Source organism: Clytia hemisphaerica, unplaced genomic scaffold, assembly GCF_902728285.1.
Source record: "Clytia hemisphaerica strain Z4C2 unplaced genomic scaffold, Clytia hemisphaerica genome assembly, whole genome shotgun sequence".
Lineage (NCBI taxonomy): Eukaryota > Metazoa > Cnidaria > Hydrozoa > Leptothecata > Clytiidae > Clytia > Clytia hemisphaerica.
Genome location: NW_027103240.1, coordinates 808279 through 831686, shown reverse-complemented (window position 1 = coordinate 831686; position 23408 = coordinate 808279). Strand labels below are relative to the sequence as shown.

Sequence of the window (23408 nt, the reverse complement as noted above, 5' to 3'; positions counted from 1 at the left end):
CCTCACTGCCACATTCTAATAGGAATCAACGGAAGATTGACTCGCACCTAATCTCGTACCCAGAGCAACTTGCAACGTTGTGATGTGATTCTCATCACTGCTGCTTTTCGTGAGTGAATGAAAATTCGAACCGAGGGACTGGGTCATATCATGAACGTCCCATATATTGTTTTAAATAATTTATACCAGTTCATTATTTCCTATATTTCTGATTTCCTTTCCAACATATTAGCTTCAATGTCCGGCTTTATAAGTTCGTTTTTAAGACATTCTACGGTATTGACCGGATTCGGGACCTACAATATGGAAACTTAGAAGGGACTATTCCGAAATCCTTTTAAAGCCCCAAAGTCTTTTTTCAATAGCCGGAATATTTTTGAATCTCGGAAATCTTTTTTAGATATTTTGAAAGTCTTGGATAAAAAAATGAAATGAAATTTTTGTTCCGCCATCAAAATATAAAGCTCCTGGTTCTTTCTTTTCATTTAGTTATCGTCCCAAGGAAATATCTTTCACTCTTTCCTTTTTCTTCTTCATTTTCGAATTTTTTCGAGAAGTCTTCATCTTTCCCATAACATATTACAAAGCAAAATATTTCAAAATACACCCCTTTCTCACAGACCCGGTAGGATTTTTTCACCATTTACCTCCACTGGGGAGGTAAAAATAAAGGACTGAAACTCAATGGGGATTGATGTTTCATTATGTTTGTAATGGCTTGAGCTTTGAATTCAATACACCTTTTCGACCGTAGCCGCTGATTGCCGCGCTTTACCCCACTACAACCACCCCAGTCCTTTTTTCGCACCTATAGACAATAGAAAAATGTGTCAAAAAAGATTGGATCGAGTTTAGGGTGATAATTAAATAATTAAGTGGCACGCGTCTGACCGCGCGACTACCGTCGAAAAGGTGTATTGTTTTCAAGTAAGAAAATTCAGTTGTGATGAAAAAACTAGCGCATAACTTTGCAGTGAGGATATGATTATTGCATTATTTTCAGCGGAAACAAAAATTGGAGTATCATTTTCCACTAGGGACGATTTTATAGCCAATTTTTCCAGCTGGACGTTCTGTGAGAAGAAGGTGTCAAATGACTGTCAACGAAGAATAGATGCCCAGATAGCTGGTTTGATTCTATTATTCACTGATTCTTGATATTCAGGACGTAATGTTTTCTACGGAAATACCCCGGTTTTAGCCAGTAGTGGCAAACTTAAACTGAACAAAATTTGTATAAAATTTGCTACTACTGGCAAAAATCGGGGTCTTTCCGTAGAAAAACATTACGTCATGAATATCATGAATTGCTATCAAGACCAATATGACCAAATCGTTTATCTTACAAAATACATGATTATGGAATTTTCTTTTTACCAATATAAAAAAATACTACAAAATTTTAATCAAATATACACAATTCGAAACGAAGTACATTATTTTCCTTTGTACAAATTTAGGACATATATCCTATTTTAAAATAAATGTTAATCTAAAAACTAGTGTTAGATAAGTGTTTGAATATTACCAAAATAAATACAATTTCAAACGTACAAGCACAAAAAGGGTGGTGAGGTTTCCAGTACAGCAATTTTAAAAATATCAAAAATATTCGCGAGAGTCCGATCTACAATCATGGTCGAAATATATTGAGATTTTCGTGTGTTTTAACGTTTTTTAGAATTTAAAGTTCGGCTGAGAAATGCTATTTTAGCACTTCCACTTTCTTTCATTGAATATTTCGATTTTAGAGGGGTTCGATGGTTTTTAGGCTATATTCCAAGCCTTATTAGAGCAAATTTGAGCTTTTAAATCCTGAGATCCTAAGGTCCTTAGCCTTAAGTCTCGTGTTAAAACTCAGAGTCGACATTCTACTTTCCAACTGTTTAACGCGCTTAAAAATCATTTGTGGCGTTTAAAATTTCACAAGGAAATCCCCTTTGTCTCAAATATTTTGTCCATGATTGTATTCTAGAAAAAAAAACAGGTGACAGATTTTTCTTCTAGGATTGATATAGTTTAAACAATACAATTTTAAATATTCGAACTGATAAGTTCGTTATTGCTTAATTCTAATTCAATTTGATTAGTTGTTTTACGGGCCGACCCTGAAATTTCAAAAATTGAAATAAAAATAAAATTTCTTTTGACAGTACATTTTTATTTTCATTGCTTTACAAACTCCCAAATTTTCAAAATTTTGGTAGTTTTTTCCAAGGTTTTGAGAATTTTATGTTCAATTTTTCATTTTATCCATGAATTCGACCTTTTTGTGTCTTTTTATTTTCTACTTCGCATTTTTGTCAAGATGTAGTAGTTTTTGCTGCCTTTTAGGAGATTTTGTAGGTGAAATTATGCTTTTATTTTTAATTTTTCGCCGACCGACCGACCAATCTTTTTTGGGTAGCGCGGCCCGTAAAACAACAATTAAATTAGCCTCGCCTAACAACTCCAAAACCTCGTTGCTCAAGATTATTTAAATGTTAGGGACATCCCCAGCGGGAATCAGAATTCTGTTTGTCTTTCCAACTGAGGTGACAAAAAATCACCATGGACCCTAACGTTTGTGATGCCTGGGCATCATCATGTTTTGATGATATTGTTTTGACTCTCATTCGATCTTAACCAATGGATCTTGCCATTTATGTTCAACCAAGAAAATGAAGCAATTATAAACCTGATGTATGACGTCATCAATCCAATGTTACCAAATGCTCACCCACAGGATCCAAAATAGTGTAAAGGATTCCTAAAAAATTAAGATGGACGGTTGTCAATCAACGCATATTTTTATAAGCAACCAGGTTGCTAAGGCTCGAGGGCTCAAATAAGTTTTTCAGAAAATGAGCTAGAATGCTAAGTAACCCGTTGAAAAAAAAATGTCCAAACCAACGAATCTAAAGTCTATCCATCCGTTTTTATCAAAAATTTAGAGATTTGATGTTTCACAGAAAAGTGCTAGCAAGGGGTATTTCGGGTCCCATATCTTCAGAAGGACTTTTCCGTTTGCGCTTGCCTCTGCATTCTTGTTTCCACTGCCAATTATATCTGGATACACTTTTTAAGACAGCCTTTGTATACCTTATCGGCCAAAACTTAGTCGGCCCTAAGTGACTAAATTTTGGTGAGGTGACTAAAATTAGGGCCGACTAAAAATTTGAGTCGACTTAAAAATTTGGGCCAAATTAACTGTAAATATAACCGCTTAGTTGGCCCTTAGTGACTAAATTTTGATGAGGTGACTAAAATTAGGGCCGACTAAAAATTAAGGCCGACTAAAATTAAGGCCGACTAAGTTTTGGCCGATAAGGTATCTGACGAGGGCCTGACGCACACTACAGGGAGTAATACACTTTATACTTTTAAGAAAGAATCTCATATAGACTAGCAGGCTTTTGATTTTTTAGCCCTGTGTAAATTTCGAAATTCGTTGTCATAGATGATGTTTTCAATTATTCTAAACTTTCTTTAACTCGGGAGTGAGAGTTAAAGGTTTTGTCTTTAGATAAGAGTGATATCGTTTGCTTACTCATCAATTTAAATTCACAAGATTTTTCACATTGATTGACACGGATGTGCATAATATAACAATAGGTAGACACTGTCCTGATATGAAATTTGTGTCTGGTATGAAACGGGGAGCACTTATGAAAAAATAAAACCTTTAACTAAATTGTATAAAATAATACCTGTAATTTGAATCTTTGATTTGAAGAAGATAATCTTTCCCTTAAGGATCGATTTAGATTGAGAGAGTCAGAAAACTGATTAAACATGAAACAGTCTAAAATGCGACAATCAAATTTTCACACATACCTTCATGTGATGCTTGATGTTGCAATATATTGCCATCTAAATCGTCTGCACTCGAGTACACGTGGTCTTCAACTGTCGAATGTGAATTCACACTGAAGAAAAATATGATCAAGATTTAGTTAAACTAAAACACAGGAAAGGCAAAATCGAGCTTATCAAAATCTCTGATCGGGTCGGGAAACATTTTGAACGATTAAATAATCAAACATAGCCAACGTTGCGTGTAAAAGAAAATCTATTTACCCAATTTGTCTTGGGATGTGACCGGAAATTCTCTGAAAGTTATCCGATTCTACTGAAGCTTTCCAGCAATATGATTGGCCATCGATCCCAGTAATAGACACGTGACTATCTTGAACCATTAACGTTTGCCCTTGTTCAAATGATAAGTCTTGCTCCATGTGACCGGTGTGATCTTTTAATGCTCTTTTGAAACGAAAATTGAACATTAAATTCATATAGCTGAATTTTAGCAGGATTTAAAAAGCAACCCCCATGGAATTCCATTTATTTTTGACAGATTTTTGTATCTCCCAAGGGAAATCCGCTACATATCAAACCTTTCCCCCTTGGAACGGAAATGGACCTCCTCAACAGGGGGTATATGGTTTTCTTCTGGAAAAGCCCATTATGAAAGAAAACGTTAGATTTCGAAAAAGCGGTTTCTTACTACAAAATCGACAAAAAACCAAATGGATGATGACGATAGTAAAAGCAGGAATATATATGCCATGCGCAGAGAGATAATATATTTCTAATAATATAGAATTTATCAATACCTGACATGAAACGAATCGTAAGGTTTCAATTGTAAGATCTCCTCGAATCTGTTTGCTGTAAAATAAAAAGTTTTGTCATTACCAGATAAAGGGTGGAAAAAAGTTTAACAAATTCACTGCCGGGTTCTTTTCAGAAATCAGAAAAATGGCCTTTTTAAATTTCAACGAAAGATTGACTTTCATTGGCTCCTGTGGCCTGACTTTTGCTTCAAATGCCTTCAGATTGTATACCAATTGACGCAGGATTTCAAAAATGAAATGGAAAAGCAAGAACGAGTTTCTGTATCAAAGCTTATTACCCTTGGAAGTACTACCGGTATTTTGACTTCTCTACTTGTAGTCAGCAGCGAACATGTCAATTTATGAAGACGTTTAACGCATTTCACAATTCCTATTGTGTGCGTGTGTTGATTATAAATACGTTTACATTAAGGTCAGTGCGGAACCAATGAACGAATGGACTCCAGGTTAGGTTGGCCGGGATTGAGAGCTCAGTGCCAGAAACCAACTTCGTTCCGTGTGTATTACCAGTATTTTTATGCTTACTGATAGGGCTAGATAATACCCTGACATGTTTTTCGAATGCGAAAGACTACGTAATTCGAAAACAAAACGTCAGATTTCACTATTTGTTCTTCTTTTTTGTAACGTCAGATTTTTTATGACATATTCTCTGGCGCGTCAATCAGTAACGTAAATAAAGCTTGGAATACACGGGGACGAGGTTGGTAACAAAAAGCGAAGAGATCTTACCTGGTACGTGCTCGAAAAGGATTTTCATTTCTTCAGAAGATCTTTCTTTCTTTTTGAAATATTCGTAAGCAAAACAAAATGCTACTTTCTCCATTGATTGGTTATTGATCTGAATAAAAAAAATCGATGCAAGTTGAAAATTGTTTGTAAAAAAGGGACATGCATTAATTAAGAACAGGATAAGAACAATTTTAGACTGAAAGTGCAAATAATAAGAACATCGGAGCTTGAATAAAAAGATCTACGGCTCATTATATGAAAATAGTGTACACGTTTTTTATAAGAACATCCAAATTTTTGAAGCCTTTGAATGTTCTTAACTTTTTGAGTTTTAAGCCTAAAAATGTTCTTAGAATGTTCTTAATTTCACCATTTTGTGAGTATTTTTGTACAATTTCCTAAGAAGTTGATTGTTTTAGAAGCTTCGTGAAGCTTTAAAATGTTCTTAACTTGTTCTTAACATTTTGGCCATCGAAGCCTTATGTTCTTATACAGTTTGTTCTTATAAAGAAAAAGGTGTAGTCTTTCACTGATAGACTGTCAACTTACTTTAAGAATTTTCCATCCTTTCTTGACACGTTGTCGCGCTGCGATGGAATTAGATAAGACTTTCAGGACAAATATACCAATTTTGTTGCCACCGATAATTTCAATACCCAGTTCTTCTAAAACTCCTTTCACGATCGTCATAGTGTCAGTGGTGAATCTATAAAAATATTGAAAAATGAAAACAAATAAAAAAGACTGCCTTTCAAGCATACCGCTATTCTCTAATTTCTCTTATTTTTGAGTAGACTAGAGTCTACTTCTGGCTGAACTTTGCTTTTTGATAATTTTTAAGACCCTGAGTCCAGTGAAGTAGACTAGAAGCGTTTGGCGAGGTCGTCATTTTGAAAAAAACATGTTTAAAATCAAAATCAAAATCAAAAAAGCTACTCGAAGTTGAGAAATGTAATTAAGAATGAGAAACAAATATCAATAACAGATTTTGGATTCCTTATTTTCAAATAAAAACGTTGCTTCATATTCTTTTTTTACCTGGCAAAAACAACGAAAATCTGGTGGACTGTTTTACAGCAAAAAGCATATTACCATATACTACCGGGCCCCTTAATCGCGGCATCCAGTCTATAAAAAAGCTTTAAGTGGACCCCGAGCTAATTTTTGAGATGCTCAAAAAATCACAAGATCAAAAGCGGTGGGTTGAAGAGAATATGGCGAGGAAGCCACTATACCCCTTCCAAATCAAAACATAAAATGAAATAAAGCAGAAGTTCTGAAATTGTCATTTTCGCCCAAACTTTAAATTCTGAAAGAAGTTTAGATACCCAAACTTTACAAATGTTTTTATCTTAATTGTAATTTTATTACTAGAATTAACTCTTTCAGTCCCAGAGCTTTACATTTTTTGAAAAAAATTTCCAAAGTTTCAGAGGGTTAAGGGCGCCCCAAAACCAACTTATTTTTTCAGAATTTCATGTTCTTTCCAATGCTAGCTATAAGGGTTCCGGAAATATCTTAGTTCCGGAGATATATTCCAGTGAATTTTGTTCTCGAAGGGACCCGCTGTGCTGAAACGGCTATGATTTGAATAATTCAAGCTCTGTCCGCATACCTTTCGTCGCGTGTTGGCTGCTGGTCATCCAGCCCAGGTGTAATTACCGCGTCATAGCCATTTGCTTGGTGCACCGTGTATGGTGCCTCGTTAGTCAAATCACGGTCCGGGACTGGCATCGGCAGTTGAGAAAATACTCGCTCTCGGGTGGGGGTGGGGGGTGAGTTTCCACCAGCAGCATGACATTGAACGTATTCTACACTCTGTGACCTTTGATAAGAATGTGAAGGGCACTGGAAACCGTGCGCCGCCGAATGGATCCCTGCGCTCGGGGCATAAGTTCGATGTGGTTCTTGAGAAGGTTGGAAAGAAGACGAAGTTGGATCAGATCTTTGATGTTCATGGTGATAAAACGTTGGCGGATTACCACTCATTGAAGGCGGACTTGGCGCAACAAAAGAGCTATGGCGTCTATCGGTTTCAGTTTGTAGGTTTCGACTGTATTGGTTTGAAGGTTGACGTTGAGGTGGTGGCGGTCTTGATTGGAGGCTGTTGTAGTCTGAATCAAACAATATTTTTTTATGGATCAAATGTTCAGATCGGAGCAGGTTACCATCAAATAGTATCAATTATGGTATTATACTAGACAATGAGAGAATAAAGCGGATAGAAAATTACCCCGGCGCAGTAGTGCAGTGGTCATCGTTCTTGACTTCCGTGCTGGAGGTCAGGGTTCGATTCCCACTCGGTGCTGCGATTCACTTGGCAAGTGAATGTACCTTGGCCCGGGTCAACCCATACCATATGAGGGGAATAGGGTACCATCACTCTGATACAAGAGTATGGGGAGATATGCTGGACTCATATGTTCAGTACCTGCGAGAACACAAGGTTATCCCGTACTGTTCGAGTATCATCATCAATACAGCACGGCTCTGATGTGTCACGAGCACAGCGTATAATGTCTGGTAAGCTCTGTGATTTCCCTATCTAGGGGTAGGAAACTATCCCGGGATAGGGCCCGGTCCCATGATATCGGAGGGTTAGCTTCTCTCTTCTCTCTCTCTCAAATTACCCCCTAGGAAAATTACCCACCCCCATCCTCCCCGGAAAAATGGCTCTATTAATTTTTATCAATATATCATACAAAATGCCATAAAAATACCTATTTGAGACGATTTTTATTTAATCAAGGTCTCATAAGTAAGCATTGGCTTTATATTCTTTAGACTTAAAAATATCAGGTATCAGATAATTTCAATGCTGATGGTCAAAACTAAAAGGGTAAAGTTGCTCAAAACTGCGCAGCTCGAAATTACAACTTAAAATTACAAAAGTGCGAAGAAAGTTACAGAAGTGCACAGAAATTACAAATAGCGCATAATCCAATTTCTTAAGGGGAATCCGACTGTTTAATTAAAACAAAGCATTGCGATGGTCGGAAACGATGTTGACGCAATGTGATTTCTGCCCAGTGCTCTGATTGAACTTGTGTTGAGAAATTAGTTTGTTTTGCTCACTTTTTGATCATGTGATTAAATCTTAAACCAATCCCAAGAGGAGTACTTTGGTAACGTGATCAAAAAGTGAGCAAATCGATTTTTATCTTTTGATATTAACAAAGGAAAAGCTAACAAAAAGTTAAAACAATATTCCAAATCAATGTTTTTTATAAGGACTATGGAAATAAAAAACCTTTAATTACCTTCCTGAATAGTGCCATCAAAATTTGACGACGATAAATGATGAGTTTTCATGTGTTCATCATTTTGATTGGAGGACGCTCTTGATCGATACCCGTATGGCGGGGGCGTATGAAAACCGTCATTATTTTGTAGCGAATGGTTGCTGTTGATTGATGAGTTGAGAGAAGACGTACGGCTCTGGGTACGGCCTCCAACAGGTGGGCTCTGGGTGCGGCCCCCAACAGGAGGCGTTGGTAAGTCTGTTAAAAACATGGAAGAGAAATGTTTAGGGAGACCGGATTTCAAAAGGATATACTTTGTGTTCCACTCATGGCGTTCTAAATCTAGATTTATGGCTCCACTGAAAAAAAATCACAAACTTTTTTTTCTAGAGGGACGAAGTTTATAAGAACATCAGGTTTCGAGGCCGACAGAATAAGACTATTCTAAGGCTTCATGGGCTCTAAAACATGTATTGTCTTAGAAAATTACACCCAAAATACTCAGCAAATATTGAAATTAAGAACATTTTAAAAACGGTTTCCTTCAAAAAGTTAAGAACATCCAAAATATTCAATTTTTTTTGACGTTCTTTAACCCTATTCATACTAGGCTGTTCCTGTGGCACCCCTTAACTTTTGATCTAGTGGGTCTTTTTTGATGAAATTTGGCACACAAGATCCTTTTCATGTATAAGGTAACTTTTGACAAAATTTTTTTTTTGATGACATCACTCATCATGCCCAACACCTTACTGTCAGTAATGTCATCAAGCTCAAGGTGTGAAAATTTTTAGTTGTCAATTTCTTTTTAATTTTGAAGCTTAATAAAAGTTAAAATTTCATGCCAAAAGCTATCAACATTAGTTTTGCCCCCGAACAGAAAAAGCCCCCCCCTAGTACGAATAGGGTTAAAAAAGTATTATTTGGAGAAGAGTATATACTTTTATTTAAAATGGATTAAGATCTGACCTGCGTTAAATTGTGAAGGTCTTCTAAATTGTGATTGTCTGTGTTGTGGGGCCGGTGGGATCATTTCTTTACGGATGATCTTTAATGTCATTTCGTTGCTGTTCTTCAATCTTTCGTTTATCTTGTCGAGTGAATATCCACTGACATTTTTATGGTTGATCTGGAGTAGAAATAAATTTACAGATAACTACGTAATTTGCGACTCTATTCGAGGGCGACACTACTCCTTTTTCTCTAGCTGTTTATCCGAAAGGTAGGGGAGGGCACCACTCCTATCCCGATCGCAGTTTGCTTCAAAACGGGCTATTTGACAGAGATTGGATGAGTAATCCCTATTTTGATCAAGATTGGCCTTTTACTATGTTCAAAATTTTAAGAGTCGCTTAAGAATACTTTTAAGGCTGAAAATTGAAAACGAAGAACCACGGGGCTAGTTTTTTTATTTATGCAATACACTCTTCCCGAGATGCATAAATTTATTGTTGTCCTCGTTTTCAAACAGATTTCATTGCTATGAAATTATACATTTAAACCAATTTAAATTCCCAAAAGGCAAACATTAACTTTAAAACAAAAGTACTTGAAATTCAAAATGTCTCATTAGGTGTAAACAACACAATTATCATTGTGAATATGTAATTTTATAGCAATGAAATCTGTTTGAAAACAAGGACAACAATAAATTTATGCATCTCGAGAAGAGAGTATTCTCATTAGCAGTGTTGATGATAAGATAAATCACGGCAATCAAAGCAACTTTGATTTTTCGTTCTAGAAGCCAAGCGGATATAATACGCGAGTAGGTCTACTTTCCTTTTCGCTTATATTAAAGAAAACTTCCGTAGCGTAAACGAAGGCTGGAGTAGATTTTCCCATCGTTGCAAAATATATTTTAATACTTAACCTTACTATCAAAAAAACTATATACCTGTTCAATGCGGTCTCCATTCTTCAAACTATTCCTCGATTCTGGACAATCACCAAGAGATATGACAGCGGAAGCTTGGAGCATTTGTCTCAACGCTTTATCGTTGCATTTATAATCATAGCACTTTTCTACAAAGGTGTAGGGACTTCTTAACACCAGTTTAAGTTCAAGATCACTTTTGGATAAGATTTGTTGGATGTGACTGAGGTTGCTATTGGTAACGTTGATATCGTTCATGGAGATGACATTATCACCAATTCTTTAAGTTGGTTTATAAGTAAGAAAATAAAAATTTAGAAATTGTTAATAATACCTAAAGTGTAGCCAGAGTATCAATTTGTCGTTTCTGATTGTTTTTGATCAAATGACCAGTTGTTATCAGGTTACATTATTCCGGCTCTTTGGGTGAAAGGCAAAGTTGGAACGAATAAGAAAATAGCTTTCTCTGCCAATATCAAACTGACTGGGAAATGCATTGATCTCGAATAGAGAGATAGATAGATACGAGTCCTCCGAATGCATTCGGGATGGGTTCTACCCACGAAGGAGTAAGGAATCACGGCGCTGACAGACACTGCGACTTGACAGACGCGAGCTACCAAGCCATGGCGTATACCATGACACTCGAACGACACTGAGAGAGCGATGCTCGTGCGAGGCAGAACGTATGGGTGCCACGGTACATCACAATGTCGGTCTAATCTCCCCACACTCTTGTATCAGAGTGATGGTACCGAATTCCCCTCGCATGGCAATGGTTAACCCGAGCAAAGGTACATTCACTTTTGCCGAGTGAATCGTAGAGACACGGTGGGTATCGAACTCTGGCCTTCCAGGCGGAAGTCAAGGATGATAACCACTATACCACTACGCCCTTACTGATCTCCAATATACTCACTTGATACCACTGAATGGGCCAGCATTTGCTCTTTGATCGATATGAGAAATTTTGATTTGGGATTCATTGATCATAACTTTTCCCTCCTTCTTCGCAAAACTGATTCCAAATCTGCTTTCTCTGGACGCCTAAATTAAAAATCATAATTTGTAGTGATTTGACAGAATATTGGTAGAGTAAGTAAGTCTTTGACCGCAGTCGAAGGGCGCCATATGTTTCGCCCCGGATTGCCCGACTTAATCTTGGTAGCTTTCTCTACCAATACTGCATATTGATCAATTCTTCAATTTTTTGGAAGATGCCTTCCCCCTCTTAAGAAAGGGGAGGGAGTATGGCTTTGAGCTATGAAGTATCAAGTACCATTTTTCGTCTTTCCAACTTTCAGACCTCAAAACTCGAATTTCAGTCAACTCGAAGAAGCAAACAAACCACATTAATGAATCCCATATCTCCCAAGTCTCCATATTATATATGGCCACTTGCCATTCTTATCCTTGTCACGTTGAGTTGGTGATATGATTTCTTTTTTTAGTTTGAATGTTTTTGACTTTTAGCTTAACATGCGTTGTTTCTGAATTTAAATTAGCTTTTTCAGATATATCGAACTGATTTGCTTAAAAAAACAGAACTAAGGGTCTGGGTTCGATTTTGGAATGGTTGCTGAATAAATATAAGAAAATTGGATAACTTACTCGACGCAAAAGTACCACATGATCCGTGTCTTTAGGCTGAAAACGAGAAAAATAACATTTTAAATAAGGCAGGAAAATATGGCGGTATGGCGTTATGGCGGTATACGGAAAACAAGCAACATGCTGAATGGACCTACCTAATGATTAACATCAGATGAAAATAAGAAAAAAGTGACAATAATTGTACAAAAATTCAGAATGGAAAAATAAAGCTTGTGTGTTGAATAATGTAAAATGGTAAAAAGGAATTTCCCCAAATACGAAAATCACTTAAACCATTCAGGCCCAAAAAACCTTTTAAGCTGTTTTTGGCCCAAATTTGCCCAAAATAATTTTCCTTAAAAATCTGGCTCCGTCACATTTTGGGCATTGCCATTTTGCATCATTGTGCAAAAAATCTGAAAACAATTATGAGTCAACATTGAGAAAAGCTATATTTTTTTTATTTGGTTAAAGGGAATTTCCCAAAATACGAAAATCCGTCTTTTAAGACGAATAAAAATTTCCCGGGAAAAAACACTTCAGTCATTCTTTAGAAAATCTTGCCCTCCATCTTTGTACAAAAAATCAGAAAAAAGTAATGACAGGCTTTTGCACAAAGTCCAAAAAACCCTATTTTTAGGTAGTTTTTGGCCCAAATTTGCCAAAATATATATTTTTTCAAAATCGGGCTCCGACACATTTTAGGCATTGCAATTTTGCATTATTGTGCAAAAAACCAGAAAAAAACAATGAGTCAACATTGTTAAAAGCTATATTTTCTTATTTGGTTAAAGGGAATTTCCCCCAAAATACGAAAATCCGTTTTTTAAGGCGAATAAGAATTTTCCGGGAAAAACCACTTCAGCCATTCTTTAGAGAATCTTGCCCTCCATCTTTGTACAAAAAATCAGAAAAAAGTAATGACAGGCTTTTGCACAAAGTCCAAAAAACCCTATTTTTAGGTAGTTTTTGGCCCAAATTTGCCAAAATATATATTTTTTCAAAATCGGGCTCCGACACATTTTAAGCATTGCAATTTTGCATCATTGTGCAAAAAACCAGAAAAAAACAATGAGTCAACATTGTTAAAAGCTATATTTTCTTATTTGGTTAAAGGGAATTTCCCCCAAAATACGAAAATCCGTTTTTTAAGGCGAATAAGAATTTTCCGGGAAAAACCACTTCAGCCATTCTTTAGAGAATCTTGCCCTCCATCTTTGTACAAAAAATCAGAAAAAAGTAATGACAGGATTTTGAACCAAGTCCAAAAAACCCTATTTTTAGGTAGTTTTTGGCCCAAATTTGCCTAAATAAATTTTTTCTCAAAAATCGGGCTCCGTCACGTTCTGGGCATTGCCATTTTGCATCATTGTGCAAAAAATCAGAAAAAACTAATGAGCCAATCCTGAGAAAAGCTGGTAACAGACGGACGGACGAACGGACGAACCAACGGACATGGGTTAATTTATAGAACCTCCACATGGGCACCCGGAGGTAGGTCCAAAAATCGGCGGGAGAGTTTCGAAGCAATAGACGATAACTTTTTTCCGTAAAAAGCCCGTTTGCGAACTTTCTTCGGCTTTGAGCTTATTTCTTAGATAGTGATTTGTCTTAGACTATAGCATAGTCTACTCTGGCCTTACCTTATTTAAAGATATGATTTTCTACTTTATAGAAAGGAGGCGCACCTCTGTGCTGACATAGCAGAATCATCGAAAGGATTTATCAAAGGTTTTTGCTCGGGCGGCGCCGGAAAGGGAGAAAGTTGGTTTTTCTCTAGCTTAAAAAATGCTGTGTAAGCAAGAATAGTAGGAGATAAATTAAATGATATCTTCAAAAGTAAGAATAGCTATAACAAAAAACAAACCTGAGTCATTTCTTTGATTTTATCCTGAAGGGCTTGGCATTCGGTCACTATTTGCCGTTTATCGCGTAACAAATCGTCTATCTTTCTTTCGGCTGCGTCTGATTTTTTCTCTAGGTCAAACATCTAGAAAAAAGGAAATAGAAAAAAGAAGTTGAATTTCAAAGACAAGGGCGCAACCATGACACCCACTTTTTCGCCAAGGTAGCGGCGGGAGGGGGATACTTTAGAAAATAAATATGAGTGCTGAATATGTGCGGACATTAAGGGTCGGGTGTTTCATCTTCGAGAGCCTCTCTAAGGGTGCAAAGCCACCAAAATTCAAAAAAGTGACTTTCAAGGGTAGAGAATTTTTGAGTTTCTCTAAAGTTTCTCCACTTCCGAGCGAAATGGGCGACAGTTTTTTTCTTTACCTTTTTTGGCTAATGTAATAGTCCGGGAGCTGGGGGAGGTAAACTATAACAGTCATAGAGGCACGTACAAATATATATAGCTTTGGTTATAGAGATTTGGTTGAAGATAGTGCCTAACTGGATATTGCCGAATCAGTCTATTTATAAATAGATAATCCCAATGTGCTCAAGAAAATTTGAAAAAATTCGTAATGGATGGCGGTAAATATGTGAGCTTATTTTTTTCTTAAGCATCTATATATTAATACGCTAAAACGTGTGTGTTTACAACATTCTGTAAACAGTTTTCGAAAATCTAACAAAGCTCTACAAAGCCTCCTCTTCACGGCGTTGAACCATCGTCTTTTTGCACCTCATGCAGATCTCCTACCCCTAGGAAATTTCCTTCCAGCACTAGACTTTCAATCCATAGCCCAATTTTCCTAAAATTGTCTTATTAATGCGCAAAAGCATATTTGGGGAAAAATTGTTTAGTAATGCATTACATTGTACGGCGTTTTTGAATTTATATATTAGAATATTAGAATATAAAAAAACGAAAGCTGGATATTGTTTGTTGAACAATTTTTGAACAATTTTGACGTCTAGGTCTGTATTTTTTACTTTTCGTTTTTCGACGTCAGTTTTATCATTTTGTTATGTTTTTGATTATGGTTGTCTTTAAAATTGAATATCTTGAGTTACACTTAAGCTTTTGAAACAAAACTTTCAGCAGCGCTTACTTGTATGCTAAGGATTAATTCGATGTAAAAATACGTCAAAAAATTAAGTTTAAAACATGTTTTTTTGAAAACGTTTGTCGGTAGAAGTGGAAAAAAGGTGAAACCTTTGCACAATCACCAGGAGATGAAAAAAACTGGTAAGGACACAGCAATGTTTTTGCTATTGAAAGTTAGCTCTATTTATCAGTAACAGATTGGCAAAGTTTCGTTTGAATTCTATAAACCGTTTAGAAGTTAGATATAATTTAGTAAACATAATTTACGTCAAAAAATCTCGCTATTTTTGCATTCTGGTACGTAAAATAGACACCTACAAGAAAATTTCGGAAAGCAAACAAGTAAATTCGGAAACTTCAGGCATAGTGCTACATGATGATATATGTTTGCACGTGCCTCTACGACTGTCATAGTTGACCTCCCCCAGCTCCCGGACTATAAAGAAGTCATAAAAAAGTTTCGCGCGAACAAAAGAAAGTTGAAGGAAGTTCTACTTTTTTCAACCGTTACGTCAATTTCTACCAATGAAATTGCTTCATTTTTCAACCGACCAATGACCTTACAAATACGTCAAAAAGTTTTCGCACATGTCGCGCGAAAGTGGAGACCGGCATTGAGGGCGGTTTTTCTCAAAGAATCGGCTTTTCGAAAGTCCGGTAGGCATATACCCGACACTTTTCCCATACAACCTCACCCCTCCCCTCCAGGCCAAAAGGGCAAGGCATTTCATTCTCCCTATTCCGAGGAGGACATTTTTTTAAATGCTACCCTTTGGAATAATTTACCAAAATTTTACTTAACTTCTGGATTTTTGAAAATTCTTCTAGAGTTTAAAACAAATTTCAGGGACACCCAGGCTTTGGGTCTACTTTAAGAGAGCCCCTGTGATTTATTGCAAGATTTTACAAATTTCCAGGCTTTTTTTACCTTTTTGACGTGTGAATCACGTATTTCTACCATTTCGTTACGATTACGGCTTGCGTCATCACGTTCTGCCGCCACGCGATCTAACGCAGCTATACACTCTGCGTTCCGTGTTTCTAAATCAGTACAACGTTGATTTTTACGTTGGTACATCTCCTGTGAGAGAAAGAGGAGCGGCATAAAAAAATAAATCAAAACCATGCTTTAAGTATTATGATGAGAAACAGTAATCTTTGTCGGAAACAATAGAGTTATTTGTCCGAAGGGAAAAAACCTAATGACTTCAATCAAACATTTCGTTTCGCCATTGCAAAAAAGGTGGTAATTTTGGATATTGAAATTACTCATAAACAAAAACCATACGTATAAACACGTCATTTGGTTTTGAAGGGATAAGCTCGTCGACTCTTGTAAACCATGGAGGTAATAAAAATATAGATGGAGAGTCAATGCCTTTTGTTCTATTCTGATTTATCATCGGAAGCAAACAGCTGTTTGGTTGCCTTGGGAATAAGATGATTAATTTTGGGTATACTCGTGGGAATATTTAAGATGAATGAAAAGACATTACATTTTTAACAAGTATATTGAAATATAATAGCCTTGTCATGAAATTTTGAAAAAAACTTCACATAATAAGCACAATACTCCAAACTTCTAGGGGAAGCTGCCCATAAAGCCATCGATAGATTTAAAAAAGAATTACGTGTTACGATTAGGAACCTTGTATCGATCATTTTGTCAGAGTATGAAAACCGCTGCCCACTTAGGCGTGAAGATTTTAAGATAAGAAACTTTCAATGGTAATGTGATGCAACTCTCAATGTTAACAAAATGCCAGCCCAAAAATGTGTCCTTATGAAATTAATATACTCTTTTAGTCTTACATCAGTTGAAACTATTTCGAATCGCATCTTAACAAGGATTTTCGGCAAAATTAAGTTTTTCAAAATCAACCAAACAGTCTCTTTCTGTTCTTATAAAGTTATAAATTGATGTTATTTTTGCTTCCAATGATGGTACATCAAAGAAAAGCCGATTTGAATAGATTTATAAAAGATTTCAACGACCATTTAGATCATTACCGAGACGTTTTCTCTCCATCTACAGGGTGTCCCTAATTAAAGTATCGAGTTTGAACATGCGATTGAGTAGAAAAGTTTGTGTGTGTGTTATCGCTAAAATATAAGAACGTTCTCCATCACACAGGCTTATTACAAAAGGTAGTTACAACGTATAAATTAATCGTAATGACAAAGAAAAAAGAGGGAGAGCTTAAAATACAATTTTCTGAACACGCAGATAAAACTTTCTACTCATAGTTGTGTTTCGACTCGATACTTTAATTAGGGACACCCTGTATATCTTTATTACCTCCATGCTCTATTTTAGAAAGAGTCGATATTCAACCTAGATAGCCCAGTAACCTAGGAATCTTAGGCAATTTGTTGATTGTTTTCAAGGGGTCTACGGTCAGCTGGCTCGGTCACCTATGAATTGAACTGAACGGAACATCGGAAAGATCGGGGATTCGAATCGGAAACCCCTGGTTTCGGTCACTGACGCCTTTGACCACTCGGCCATCGATTTTTGGAAACACGATAGAGTATGAATGCAGCTGGCACACAACGTTGTTTCAACGTTTATTTAACGTTCACAACGTCCATATAACGTTACATGAACGTTGAAACAACGTTGTGTGCCAGCTGGGAATGTCTTACACTTAAGTGTTCCCTGTCTTTTTCCATCTGTTTCAAATTATCATTAGCTTCGTTGAGTTGACGGTTCTTATCATATAACGTGTTAACCAAATGCTCCTTCTCGCTACCTGATTCCTCGCTCAGCTTCCTTATCATCTGAAACATAAGAAAGATAATTCACAAATAAGTAAATAAGTTTGCGACCGCAGTTGAGGGCGACCCAAAGGCTCCCTTTTCTCTAGCTGTCTACCTTAAGGTAGGGAAGGGCGCCACTCCTTTCCCTGGATTTCTCCACTTACCTTTGATCCGTCTCTTTAATTGCTGAGCATCAAGCAGCAGAGAGGCATCAAGTACCATTTTCGGAATCTTTGGTATGACCCGCCTGGGGATCGAACCCACAACTTTGCGCACCGTAGCTGGATGCTCTACCTTCATGCTACAGCCACTTTCACAAATATTATATACTAATATCAAGGATTCTCAAAGAAGATAACATACACGTATTTGTACTAGTAATCCCATGGTTATGAGGGAAATTCGGGATAAATTTCCCGAGGTCAATTTTGAAATTTTTTGAAATTTCCCGAGTGCAACGAGGGAAATTTAAAACATTTCAAAATTTGACCGAGGGTAATTTATCCAGAATTTCACGAAAACAAGCATGGGATTCCTGGTTAATCTCATGGTTTGGATTGAAATTCTAACAATTCTGAAAGACGTCAATTTAACACTGGAAATCAATCTGAAAATTTAAAAAGAGGTCAAAAAAGTCATAGAAACGCGAATCGAGTTTTAATTGGATATTATTGCCGACCCAAAAAAATATCAGCGTTTTGATTGGTCGAGAGCATCGAGATATTTGCGATATTTCATATTTCTTTAGTCTGGAAATATGACCGCGTTGACTTTTGGGGGACTGGGTAAGCGGCGGGAGAAAAATCAAAACAAAACAGCCGAAAAGAACTGACTTTCGGAGAAACTGACTTGGGAATCAAAGGGAAAAACGCAACAAAAATATGTTCAGATTAACTTTTACTTTGGAGTTCTTCCATAAAAGACACTAAAATCAAATCTGATGAACTAAGAAATTATAAAACTACTTCACACCACCCAAATATTTTCAACTTTTGGCAAATTTGTCCGTGTGATAACCAAACAGTTTTTTATCAATGCATACAAAATAACTTGAGATTCTTGAATGTTGGCCAATAAAATTTCTCATAACATAACAAGGGAAGTGTAATGACGAGTGATTTTTATAAAAGTTCTCTCCTAATTCTCGTTCTCGACAACAACGTACGTCCTTGACTTTTCAACTCAAATTCGAAACATTTAGAGCTTGACGATAATCAAGAAAGTATCCAAATTGTTTTGCTGTTGAAAAAATGTTGTTCTTTAACCATTATTACAAGCATACATTTCCATCGTGGGACTCCTTTCCTCTGCTATTCTTTCCCATGGCCATATGTCATCGAAACAAAAAAATAGAAAAAGACTGAATGTTATCAATCTGATTAATCCAATGATGGAGGGTTTCTTCTCCATCGAAACAATACTGTACATCATCTGCATTTTGAATTATCAATCTAGAAACTTTCAAATACATCTCTGAAAAATCTGCAACTTTTCAAAACAAAACTTCTGGATCGAAAATGATCGAAAAGTTTTGTTTTTGTGTGAATATTTTCAGCGGGAAGTTATCGAATGTTTTTGTTCGAATCTAACGTTCGAATTAGAGTTTCGAATAAAAACATTCGAAACTACACAGAAGCAGAAGAAGGCGGAAGTAATTTTGAAACAAAAAGAGGACAATTTTTTTGAGTCGACAATAAATTAGTTATCACATGACTTCTCGTGCAATACTCGATATTTTACTCGTTCCGAGATTTTACCGATATTTTTCCTCGCCTAAAGGCTCGGAAAAATATTACGGAAAAATCTCGGAACTCGTAAAATATTTCTCGTATTGCACTCGAAATCATGCGATAACTAGTACGTATTCCATTTACTTAAGCCTTCGAAGTTAGTAAGAAAGTCGAAAAAGGTGATGAATTTCCAAACGATGAAAATTTCACTTTTGCGGGAAATTACAAAATCTAGGAGGGAAATTACAAAAGCTAGGAGGGAAATTACAAGTTCGCGGGAAATTACAAATTAACGTAAGCAAAAACGTCAATCGAATTTCAATCAACCATGAGATTACAAAAATAAACCTGTTATTTACTTCGTACATTACAGTCCAAAAACGACATTGCCAAATATTGTTCGCCGATGAATTGTGTAGTCTATAAAGAGCCCTTAACCTTAATGGAGATATAGAGATAATCGCACGATGGGTTATTTTTTCTTATTTGGCGCGCCCTCAAAGAGAGCAATTAATCGTTAATTGCATCCTGTAGAGAGCAATTAATCGTTAATCACACTCTCCAATGCCGCGCCAATGTTTACAAAATTGATTTTATTGTTTTTTCTTACATTTTTTTTGCATCGAACGTTTTAATTGCATTCGAAATTTATTTTGTGAGAAAGAAAATCAATAATCAACAATAAAAGAAAGACATAAAGAGAAGAGAAAAATGTAAAACTCTCAGTTTAATTTCTGTAATTTACTTTCCTAACTGGGAAAAAGTAGTGAAAGCCATTGTGCGATTAGCTCGTAATCACATAATAACTCGTACAATTCGAAAATTGCACTCGTGATTTTTTTGTTTCGAATTTTCCTCGTCCTTTCGGACTCGGAAAATTAATAACAAAAAAATCACTCGTGCAATTATATTCGAATTGCACTCGTTATCATGTGATTACATATACTAATCTTACGAGCATTTGTTCATCCATGTCATTACTCCTATCCTTTAATTCTTCGTTATCTCTGGCTAAGTCGTTCTTCTCTTGTTCAAGGATACATCTTTCTCTGGTATGCTCACGTTGTGCATCTTCGTACAGCGATTCGATTTGTTCTTTTTGTATCTCTAACTGTGAAGCTTTTTCTTTCAATTTTAAAAATTCCTTTTTGAGTGATGTCGTCTGGAAAGAAAAGAAGATTTAGATAGGAGAAGGCAATTAAAGAAAATAATTATTAGACTTTAGACTCCGAACCATAACAGTCGACTTTTCATGGGCCCCGTCAACGGGGGGCCGGGGCCATGACCCCCCCCCAACTTTTTTGTAGACCATGTCATATTGAAAATTATGGCTCACCGGGGCGCATGCTCTTTCTAATTTGAAAATAATTAGTTTGGAAAATTCAACCTGTTTGTTTGTACATGGATAGCGCATTATCTAGGATTTTTATACGGACTTTTGATTATACTTTTAAGAGGTCAACACCCAGCCGGTTTGGTCATTTAAGATAACTGGACTGGACATTAATAAGAGCCGGCCGGGGATTCGTGCTGCGAACACCTGATTTTAAGGACTGACTGACGCCTCGTACATCTTCGGCCATGGTTCCTTTAAGTTTTATTTATATTCTTACTTAGGTAATATGTGTAGAGGTTAGTACATAATACACATAATTTTTTTATAAGCCATACCGAGTTGCTAGTGGCCCAGCCCTGAAAATGGGCAAAGAAATTAAGCAACTTGACCTTAGCAACCTAGCCCTGAAACTGGCCTAAAAAAGAGGCATTTTCGGCATTAAAATGTGTACCAATGGTATTCGATTATCTAATTTGAGGTATTTTGGACATAATGAGATAAAAAGCCAAATTCTTTTAAGTTGCTAAACATTTTTGGCTCAAAACCCAAAAGCAACTTTTTGACTGAAATCCGGAAATTTCTTTGCAACTCCAGCCCTGAGCCTAGTTTAGGTAAAAACTTATTTCTTTTTTATGATTTTTGTTTGTTTGTTTGTCGCCAATAAGAATCATAAAAAAGAAATAAGTTTACACCTAAACTACCCTGAGCCGAAATTGTATATTTTTCGTTGCAAACATCCTTTAACTCAAACCTTGTTACTAAAAAATAAAACACTATTAAACTAACCTGTTGTTTGGACTCCTCCAGTTCTTTAGTGAGCGTTTGTGTTTTCTGTATAAAGTACACCTCGCGGTTTGCATAGATAGGATCATCATCAGGTGATTTGATTTGTTGTTCAAGTTTTTTCTCGGCGTCTTCACATCGGGAACGGTATTCCTGTTAAATACAAAAAATTATTCTTTATAAGGGGAAGTTAGATCGGGGGGGGGGCTGACCTTGACGGCCGACAGAAAGGCCCAGAAAAGGGGCAAAGATGACTGAACGTAGACAAAAGATTGAAAATTTTCTGATTTTCACCCTGAAAATTGTCAAAAATAAACGAAAATCGACTCTGTCAGATACACATTTTGAAAATTACTAATTTGCGACCCTGTCAGATATCTTCAGGGTCTTCCTAGCCTAACTGAAGCCCCCCCCCCAGGTGTTAGATTCATTTTCCTATCGGGAACAACCAAAAGTTATTTTTTAAGTTAAACTTTTTTTGGAAAGACTTTTCCTTTACGCGACTTAAAACAGTGAAATTTTTTTCAGGAGAGAAAAGTAAACCTTCCTGAAGATAATGGTCTTTTTTCCGTCGAAAGTTGTTTTTATTATACAATTTCCTTTGCCTAAAGGAGACGCCCTATGACCAAACTCCTCTCCGTGTATCTCAGGCTTTATTTACGTTACTGATTGACGCCAGAGAATATTACTATCATCTAGTTATCAGTAAGCATAAAAAAGATGATAATATGCAGGGAACAAGGCTGGCCCTTGACACAACCGAAGAATATTTGAATATGGGTGTATCCACTGTATGTCCCAGCATAACTTTTGGATAAACTGTAATTCTAAATTAAAAAAAAGCACGTTTTTTTGACCAGCTTTTTTCTGATAGTTCTCCTTCTTTAGAGTGAAGATTCCAGATAAAATTCGAACAAATTCAAGCATAAGATTCATTTGAAAAATGGATAAAAAGAACAAAATCATACCTCACACAATTCTATCTGGTCATTCAATCTCTGGCAATAATCATTAACATTAATTTCCAATGTATTGATTCTCATATCATAAGTGTGTTTTACGCCCTGGGCTTCACGACATTCTCTCTCCTTTCGTTTAAAGTCAGCCCTGGTGGTAGCTAATTCACGATTCAAATCAATTCTACTACCCTCAAGTGAAGTTTTTTCGCTTTTCAAATTTGCGATTTGTGTTACCAGGGCGGCAATTTGTGAATCTTTTTCTTGGACTCGATTTCCAACGTTCGTAAAATAATCGAGCAAATCTTCAACTCTTTCGATGTAAGTCCCTTGGTGATCCAGATGAGAAAAAGTTGAAACAAGACCTAAAGTGAAAAAGTGTGTCAAAATTTTACACTTTAAATATATTCTATCTGCAGACACGTGTTTCGTCCTTCACGGGACTCATCAGTACGGCTCGGGTAAGCGAGCATAGACTGCTGTTGTCACCAGAGTGCTCAAAACACTAAGTGTCGAGCTTCGCATAATCAGTTGTGGTGAATGGAGAAGCAGAGCTTGCTCCTCAACTGAGTCTATAGAGTGCTCAAAGAACCGAAGTTCTGAGCATTTTAAATACAATTGACGCTCTCTAATTCGACGTTCTTCTATTATGGGGGCCATAAACCTGAGAGCTGAACATAATAGCGAGTTTATATATTCGAGATAAATCGATGGGGACGGTATAAAGCCAAGTCGACATGCCCCCAAAATCACCGTCCACTTTGCTCGCCGACGGTAAAAACACCAAAA

At 36.5% G+C, this 23408-nt stretch overlaps 1 protein-coding gene across 1 annotated transcript in view; it reads right to left on the bottom strand.

Annotated features, from left to right (window-relative positions):
• Nucleotides 1-1336: 1336 nt before the first annotated feature.
• Nucleotides 1337-23408, bottom strand: part of LOC136800198 (myosin-11-like) — a 42705-nt gene continuing 20633 nt past the window's right edge. The window contains exons 4-21 of the mRNA XM_067056855.1: nucleotides 22632-22984; nucleotides 21667-21816; nucleotides 20500-20706; nucleotides 17701-17835; nucleotides 15983-16135; nucleotides 13927-14049; nucleotides 12078-12113; nucleotides 11386-11513; nucleotides 10488-10746; nucleotides 9560-9719; nucleotides 8609-8848; nucleotides 6964-7462; nucleotides 5898-6054; nucleotides 5349-5457; nucleotides 4596-4650; nucleotides 4060-4242; nucleotides 3817-3908; nucleotides 1337-2749 (exon numbers count right to left, since the gene is read on the bottom strand). Of these exons, the coding sequence (XP_066912956.1) occupies nucleotides 2694-2749; nucleotides 3817-3908; nucleotides 4060-4242; nucleotides 4596-4650; nucleotides 5349-5457; nucleotides 5898-6054; nucleotides 6964-7462; nucleotides 8609-8848; nucleotides 9560-9719; nucleotides 10488-10746; nucleotides 11386-11513; nucleotides 12078-12113; nucleotides 13927-14049; nucleotides 15983-16135; nucleotides 17701-17835; nucleotides 20500-20706; nucleotides 21667-21816; nucleotides 22632-22984 (3095 nt within the window). The 3' untranslated portion in view covers nucleotides 1337-2693. The remainder of the gene's footprint in view (nucleotides 2750-3816; nucleotides 3909-4059; nucleotides 4243-4595; nucleotides 4651-5348; nucleotides 5458-5897; nucleotides 6055-6963; nucleotides 7463-8608; nucleotides 8849-9559; nucleotides 9720-10487; nucleotides 10747-11385; nucleotides 11514-12077; nucleotides 12114-13926; nucleotides 14050-15982; nucleotides 16136-17700; nucleotides 17836-20499; nucleotides 20707-21666; nucleotides 21817-22631; nucleotides 22985-23408) is intronic.